At 39.9% G+C, this 8,275-nt stretch overlaps 2 protein-coding genes across 2 annotated transcripts; one reads left to right on the top strand and one right to left on the bottom strand.

Annotated features, from left to right (window-relative positions):
* Positions 1–1,691: 1,691 nt before the first annotated feature.
* PLA2-ALPHA (Phospholipase A2 family protein) lies at positions 1,692–3,902 on the bottom strand. The gene is made up of 4 exons (XM_087332779.1): positions 3,711–3,902; positions 3,477–3,528; positions 2,972–3,097; positions 1,692–2,080 (listed from the first exon to the last, which is right to left on the bottom strand). The coding sequence occupies exons 1-4, from the start codon at positions 3,846–3,848 to the stop codon at positions 1,824–1,826; spliced, it is 573 nt and encodes a 190-aa protein (XP_087188905.1). The 5' UTR covers positions 3,849–3,902; the 3' UTR covers positions 1,692–1,823.
* Positions 3,903–5,366: 1,464 nt separating this feature from the next.
* LOC147853245 (protein NUCLEAR FUSION DEFECTIVE 4-like) lies at positions 5,367–8,018 on the top strand. Its single transcript, XM_087333455.1, has 2 exons — positions 5,367–5,843; positions 6,690–8,018. The coding sequence occupies exons 1-2, from the start codon at positions 5,370–5,372 to the stop codon at positions 7,794–7,796; spliced, it is 1,581 nt and encodes a 526-aa protein (XP_087189581.1). The 5' UTR covers positions 5,367–5,369; the 3' UTR covers positions 7,797–8,018.
* Positions 8,019–8,275: the final 257 nt, after the last annotated feature.

Below are 8,275 nucleotides of genomic sequence, written 5' to 3'. Positions count from 1 at the left end.
GAGAAGGCTCCTTGAGTCGTTGGCTTCAAAGTCTTCTTGACGGATGGAGAAGACACTCATGAATCACAACGGGGGATTTAATTTAGGTGAGCTAATAAGACCTATTAAATTGGACGGAGGGTGGTTGGATAGTATGTTCAATGGGTCTAAATACTTTACCTAGTCCTCCTTCACGCAGTCGAGTAGCGTTGGTCACGCGAGTCCGAGTTCGAGTTCGATCAGAGATAGTCATAAAAACATTTGGTGTAACATAGTATCGAAGCATAAATGGATGTAGCTCAGTTGCTAAGGTTATCCAATGGAAACCAAAAGTCCAACCTTACATTCCAATGCATTCTTCAAAGGGGGGGAACGTAACATAGTCGATGTTTTGAGGGGTTTCGTAATCGGAACCAAAACACACCATCTCGACGGATTGAGGTGAGGTCCTTTCTTTATGGGTAGAGAAGGCGCCCGTTGTAATACATTCGTTGTGTTGAGGGGTTCCGTGATCAAAACCACAACACACCTCCTCGACGGATTGAGGTGAGGGCCTTCTGGACATGTATAGAAGGCTCCTTGATTCATGGGCTTCTAAGTCTTCTCGACGAATGGAGAAGACACCCATGAGTCACAATGAGTAAGTTAATAGGAGCCATTAAACTAGACAATGGGTGATTTTGCATTATGTTCAGTAGGTCCAAATACTTCACCTAGTCATCCTTCACACAGTTTAGTGTTGGTCACACTAGTCCACATCTGATCATTGCAAAACATATGTGAAGCATGGCCATTACCAGATTATTGGAAGATGGAACAATGTGACGTCACACATGAGACAGAAGAACATAAAGTTTTAAAGTTTTTTTCTTAAGATTGCACAACACTTATTAATAAGCATCCTTGACTTGTAAAGAAAAGGATGTGAAGGTCATGCAACAATAGTAGATCAAACTAGATGGGCGAATGGGTGTTGTATTCACCCCATAGAATGTATAGTTTTTGAGTGGTGAAAAGACACCCAATTATCATTCTTCGCACCATGTTTTATTATGGTCTTCAATTCTAGAATGTAAAAGTATATTCATTCTTCAAGCGTATAGTTTTTGAGTAGTGAAAAGACACCCAATTATCATTCTTTGCACCATGTTTTATTATGGTCTTCAATTCTAGAATGTACAAATATATCCATTCTTCAAGTGTAAACACTTTTGGAAAGATAACTTTAGGAACATAATTTTAACATACATGGCCTCAAAATAAAAACATGAAGTTTCTAATGCATATGTAAAGTGAAGGAAATTCCCCCTATGGTTGTTTGTCATGAGTTGCCACTTATGAATAGAGACACACAAATTTTGTAAAGACAAATTATCAAAATACTCCTACACACATTACCAATTTACCATCATAATTCCCATAATGTCATTCGGCACTTGAAAATGATGAGAATGTCACATTTTCTTTTTTGAAAGTTATTTAGTTTGATTGGTGGTTGTAGACATGCAAATATATTTGTGGCATTTTGGGAATTGTGGGAATAAACTAAAATGGCATTTTGATCATTTGGTCATATTATAATTTGTAAACCCCAAAAAGACATTGGCATTTTGTTATTTGTAATCCTCTCTAAGTTAAGTAGCAATTACAATGTACGAATACTCTAGTAACTTTTCCCAAAGTCACGTGAATGACAAACTATTGGAAAGTGAGAGAGAAACATACAAAATATTAAAATGTCAGAGAACACATATCAACGAGAGTTTGAGAACCACACACAAGAGATGAGAGGACACAAGAATTAGTGAAGTTCAATGTTTACTAGAATAATTTTCGAATATTTACTAGGGTTCAAGTTGATATAATGTCTCGGTCGTGGAACTAGCAGAGATGGTGGAGTTCGAAGTGGAATTGTTGTTCTTATCGTGACGTTTATTATTTTGATCATGGAGGCGGATAGCAATGGCCATGGAAATTTCCATGGATGTGCACACTGTGGCCTTGCTACATGTTGCCCCTCGAAATTGTGGTGCACCTGATATCTCGAAAGCGAGCGCACACTCCAAAAGCTTCTTGTTGCATGTCACATTCAAATAATTGCCTGCACGTTAAATATCACATTTATTTTTTATTGCTGTAGGAAGGGATATTGATTCCTTCAATTCAAGCATTGCATTATTGGGGATTATAGCTAAACAACTTGGAATAAAGTTTAATTTAGTATCATGATTCGAACTCAAGATAAAAAATATTGCAACAATCATATCGTAAATCATGCAAAAAAAAAGATGGCACCTTGAAGGGTATTGATAAGAAGTTTTGGATGCCTCGACATGTGGGGATTACAAATGTTCCGATATGTTTCCTTACCAAGTGAACAACATTATAAGATTTAATACGGTATGTGGAGCACAACTAACTGGATATGGTTGGTTGTGATTCAGTGTGAGACGGAATATTTCCCCATGCTAGAAAGGTCCTCTTTCCATCATTTTTCCTTGCAATGTTAAACATTATGAGCTTTTGCAGATGCAATAAGTGTATGCACATATATGTGAGAAGTTTTACTACAATGCTTAATATTATGAACAACCTCTACGAGGGAACTATTGATTCGAGCCCTTGATTTCTTGTGGTTATCCATCATTGGAAGTTTGCTTGTGTGGCCAAAGAGGACAAGGCCTAGTACTTCCCATCATGTTTGCTTAATCAATCTTGGGGCCATGAAAATGTTGACCAAAACTTCTAGTTGCTAGTGACACATATGGAGTTCAAAACTACTAATGTTAAACATTGAACAAAGTCATGATAATTTCCCTTGTAGTAGGCTCAAAATAATTGGGTACAAAGTGATGAGAATATCAACAATGTAAACATCTAAAACTTAAATTGCCCATAATATAAGGCCACAATCATTATCGGAAAATGTCTACAAACTTTTATAAAGCTCTCAATGAAGAAATAAGATGATGAATTTTGTCACGACACTTACCAGGATCGCTACCGATGCATGCATCGTGATCTTGGCAACAAGCATCCAATCCATCACAAGGCTTCTCCCCCGGGCATCCTGTGTATCCGATCCCGCAATACTTTCCGTATCGTAGCAAAGGAGGAACTAATACATTCACATACACATCCATTATACGCATACGCATAAGCATATGCATACGCATATACATACACATACACATACGCATACACATATGCATACACATACACATACACATACACATATGACTTTATACCACATTCAACATACACATACACATACACATACACATATGACTTTATACCACATTCAACATACACATACACATACACATACACATACACATACACATATGACTATATATCACATTCAACATGCACATACACATATGACTATATATCACATTCAACATACACATTATAAGTAGCTCTCTAAATTTCTGAGTTTCCATTAAAATGTAGTAGAAGAGTGAAGTTGCAACCTCATGGAATGCATCTGGACTTACACAAGCAATCTTTGGACTCGCATTCCCGGCTGCATTCTCCTCCTCCTTCAGACTAATCACATTATTACCAAAAGCTAATCACGTGATTGAATTCTTTAACAAAGATACTAATCATAGGATTAAGAGTTCCATAGTCATTAAGCAGAGATGCTAATTACATGATAAAGGAGTGAATTTATTCCTTAAACAGATTATAAGTACACACACTAAGTATTTATATATATATATGTATACCTGTAGGTCGCTGGTGCTTCCGAGTAAGGCCTTGGATTTATGCCAAGAGTAAGAATCAGAGGGACCCAAAATCACAAAAAGCAAAATCAGCAAATTACATACATGGATGAACATGTCTAAGCGTGACTGAGGACCCATCAGATAATCAGTGTATTATAATAATGGCTTCCTTCACATAATAACTATTCCTGAGCATGCATATATGTATCATAATGAGCTGCTTTTAGTAGTAGTAAAATGCTTTTTCTTTTTACCCTCTAGTGTGTGTAGAAAGACTTGCTTTTTTTTTTATATCAGTAAATTCTATTGCTTTTTTTCTTTTGTTTTGTTACTACTATTTTGGAGTAAGAGCAATCCATGACTCCCATTCATTTGTTTGTCCGAAACCAATACAATCTTTGAAGACAATCATCTCTAAGTCTTGGTGGGTAGTTATTTCTAGGTCATGGGCCCAAATGTCCGTGATGATGGAATGTCCGGAACAATGGAATGACCCTTATTCGTGGGCTTTTGACAATATATATATTATATATAATGGTACAAACTTAATGATGGTCGGAACATCGATTTATCTCATTGGCGGTCCTTAGTCAGAGCCATTTACGAGCGTTCTGGCTTCACCGTGGATCAACTTGTGATACTCCGAGAAAACGTTTGTTTGCACCTCTCCCACGTTATGAGTGGAGCGTCTCGCTCCTTCGTAACAATTGCCTAGAAATGTTGGTTGGATTTATTTGGATGACAAAAAAGATTAGTCTTAGCACAATCCTGAACAAATGTTCACAATTGTGCTAAGATAATTGTAAAAATCATATTGACGTTGACGATAAAGACAAATGTTGATGATTCATCTGTGATAGTGAACTTCACGTTAGTTGGATCCATGTGGATACCGAGGATGAGATATTGTTTCTTTCTTGGTAATATTCACTTTTAAATACTTTACGAAACAAACTCGTGAGTGTGGGGCAAAACAAAGACCTTTTTGTGGATGCTCCAAAAATGGGTCTATCATGTAGATGGGATCAATTGTACATGAGAAAATCTCATAAAAAAAGGGCAATGACAAAGATCTCCAAAAGGCGTGGTTCAAGGACACTATCCATTAGTGCCATTCATGTGGCCAAGGAATTAGAAGAGAAGGAAACAATTCAACATACTCCATGTGATCCATAGGAAACCTACAACATCATCATCAACTCGTTCAAATAGAATTTTTTCTTTTTTTGGATCCGGCGGGGTTCTCATAGGTTTGCTTATTATAATAAATATAAGGGGGTGTATCATCAAGTAAATGGGCATGAAATCCATGTTCCTTCCATGGGCGACACACTAGGAGCCACATGCAGGTGATGAAATTCAAATGGCATGTTATATCCACCTAGTGCTAGGGACGCCCCTGCGTGGGACCGTGGGCCACCACCCGCTAGGCCCTAGTCCTAGGGAAACCCGGGACCGTGGGCAACAACCTGCTAGGCCCTAGTCCTAGGGACATCCGGTACCGTGGGCCACAACCTACCCATCATGCCAACTAACCAACCAACTAACCACCCACCATTGCCCATGGCACATGCACACAATTCCTTATCTCCTTCTCTCTCTCTCTCTCTCTCTCTCTCTCTCTGTCTCTTTCCTCTTGTCAGCCTCTGAAGCAAAGCTATGGAAACCATCATGTCCCCTTCTTCTCCCACCCTACTACCCTCCTCACCCCAACTCACCCAGCCATGGCTGATGCTCATGTCTGCCCTATGGCTCCAAACCATAACCGGAGGAAGCTACGACTTCAGCATATACTCCCAAAGCCTCAAGGACAGCCTCGGCCTCTCCCAACAATCCCTTGATTCGATCAGCGTCTCGAAAGATGTGGGTGCCAATGTCGGCATCCTCTCGGGCCTCCTATATGACCACTTCCGGACCTGGCCCGTCCTCGCCTCGGCTGCCGTCCTCGCGTTCTCGGGTTACCTCATGATGTGGCTATCCATCGTTGGATTCGTCCCCGTGCCCCCGCTCTGGCTCACTTGCTTCTATGCCTTCCTGGCCGCGAACTCGCAGACTTTCTCCAACACGGCGGCGGTCGTCACGTGTGTGAAAACCTTCCCGAGGAGCCGAGGCACGATTGTGGGCTTGCTCAAGGTAAGAGGGTTTTTGTGTATCCTAAGAGAGACATGATGATGGTGATGTGATGATGATGATGATGATGATGATGATGATGATGATGGTGATGGTGATGGTGATGTTGATGTTGATGATGATGGGGATGGGTATGGTATGGTATGGTATGGTATGGTGATGGTGATGGTGATGGTGATGGTGATGATGTTGATGATGATGGGGATGGGGATGGGGATGGGTATGGCGATGGTATGGTATGGTATGGTATGGTATGATATGGTATGTGATGTGATGTGATGTGATGTGATGTGATGGTGATGGCGATGAGGATGAAGACTCGACATGTCGAGCAATGATCTTACGGATCAAATCTGTGAGAAGCTCGCTTGAAATAATCTTTTATGTATTTAGAGAGATGAGGAACAATGTTCTTGATGATCTGGGGGAAGCTCACATGAAATAATCTTAAGATAATGCACAGAGTTGATGATGATGATGATGATGATGATGATGATCTTTTAACATCCTTGGCAGTACAATAACATGACCATATGACCTTTAGGACCAGTATATATGCTACATGATTCTCCTCTAGAAAAAGAGAAATCGAGAGAGAGATGGAAAGTATTGGATAGTATGCATATTAGCATACAAGAACTGAGCATTTTTCTAAACGTCTTCATGCCTTCAAGGCATTCCGGCTTCATTAAGATCTACATCAAAACTATATGTATAGTCATTTAAGACCTACCTTAATCACTTCCTTTATGTACCAAGTAGATTGTACACATGTGGTGCATTATTTTGGGTTCCATTGGAAATCCATGAAATCAGAAACATGAATTTGTCTTCTAATGCCCCTTGTAGGGAGCACTTGGAATTGCTGGAGCCGTGCTAGTGCAAGTTTACTATGTTTCTTTTGGAACCGAAGGTGAAAATTTTCCTCTTCTAATGGCTATTATTACGCCTATATCTTGCCTATGCGCCATGTTTATCATCCGGCCGATGCCAGAGGTCCGAAACGGTGATCAGAAAACGCGGCTCAATGTGTTCTCGGCCATTCTATTTGTTCTCGCTGGTTACCTATTGGTTGTTATCTTAATTCAGAACTACATTGATGTGGGTAGACAATGGCGAGCCGTGATTTTGGGTGGAATCGTCCTTATCCTGTTGTCTCCTTTATGGGTGATTTTTAAAACAGGTTTTGATGGTGATGAGAATGAAACAAAAGAGTGTCTCCTATCACCAACAGAAACCTCCACATTAGAGGAAAAAATTGTCCTGCTAGGTGAAGCTTCGAAGGTGGCCGATGAAACTTTGATGGCTAGGAATATCGGCCTCTTGGAGTCGATGATTTCATTAGATTTTTGGCTTCTATTCTTCACTTCAGCTTGCGGGATGGGATCTGGGCTCACTACCATCAATAACATGAGCCAGTTGGGATCATCATTAGGGTACAGTTCACAAGAAGTCACTACTTTTGTCTCCTTGTGGAGCATATGGAACTTCTCTGGTAGATTGGGGGGTGGGTATATATCAGAGCTCTTTCTTCATTCAAATAAGGTCCCAAGGCCTGTATTCATAATGATCACATTGGGGATCATGGCGATTGGGCATGCAATTATAGCTTTAGCAATTCCAGGTGCCCTATATGTAGGGCCTATACTAATAGGGACATGTTATGGGGCACAATGGTCATTAATGCCGGCGACGGCATCAGAGATTTTTGGATTGAAGAGCTTTGGTTCTATTTTCAATACTATTGCAGTGGCAAGCCCACTTAGCTCATATATACTCTCCATCAAGGTTACCGGGTACTTGTATGATTTGGAAGCGGAGAATGGATCTTGCACTGGTGCACATTGTTTTCGCCTGAGTTTCATTGTAATGGCCGCTACGTGTGTTGCAGGATCTTGTGTTAGTGTTGCGCTAAGCATAAGAACAAGACACTTTTATAAGTCCGTTCGGCATTAGTGATGATAGGATGGAATTTTGAGTATATGGATTGGAATGTCTTCTTGGATGCAACAAAATACAAAGAATGTATGTTATATGGATCAATACAATAGAAGTGAGGTTGTTATGGATCTCATATAACAATGAGCTTGCACACCCATGATCATGTACATAGTCACCATTGCCATCCCCTCTCAGATGTGTATAGCGATCACATGCTAAACATAGAATATTGGGACATCCTCTTTTATTGGCAATACTTAATTTTTGATGCCTCCAAGCTTTTCACGTTCAATTGTATGGCTATTTTGGGAAATCCTCTTCCCTATCTTACATATTAATGTTGCTAAAACATATAGAATGAATTAGGTTTTGAGTCATGAATACTCGAGATTCTCTTGCATCTTACATCCATGTTGAATTGTTGAGGCAACAAATGGAAGGCTCATGATTAGACTTATTTGATTGATTTGCGTGTGATATTACTCTAACGTGCA

This window comes from Azolla caroliniana, unplaced genomic scaffold, assembly GCF_043228905.1.
Source record: "Azolla caroliniana isolate FFs.n. ecotype wild unplaced genomic scaffold, voAzoCaro1.0.p SCAF_17, whole genome shotgun sequence".
NCBI lineage: Eukaryota > Viridiplantae > Streptophyta > Polypodiopsida > Salviniales > Salviniaceae > Azolla > Azolla caroliniana.
This window is presented reverse-complemented; position numbering and strand designations above follow the sequence as displayed.

What these genes read in the sequence shown, in the direction of transcription:
- PLA2-ALPHA (XM_087332779.1), bottom strand. Translation starts at nt 3,848, where the DNA reads ATGGGTCCTCAGTCACGCTTAGACATGTTCATCCATGTATGTAATTTG. An exon ending in GAAGCACCAGCGACCTACAG is followed by an intron (nt 3,529 to 3,710) that starts GTATACATATAT and finishes TAATGTGATTAG; the next exon opens with TCTGAAGGAGGAGGAGAATG. An exon ending in ATGCATCGGTAGCGATCCTG is followed by an intron (nt 2,081 to 2,971) that starts GTAAGTGTCGTG and finishes TTTAACGTGCAG; the next exon opens with GCAATTATTTGAATGTGACA.
- LOC147853245 (XM_087333455.1), top strand. Translation starts at nt 5,370, where the DNA reads ATGGAAACCATCATGTCCCCTTCTTCTCCCACCCTACTACCCTCCTCA. An exon ending in CGATTGTGGGCTTGCTCAAG is followed by an intron (nt 5,844 to 6,689) that starts GTAAGAGGGTTT and finishes TGCCCCTTGTAG; the next exon opens with GGAGCACTTGGAATTGCTGG.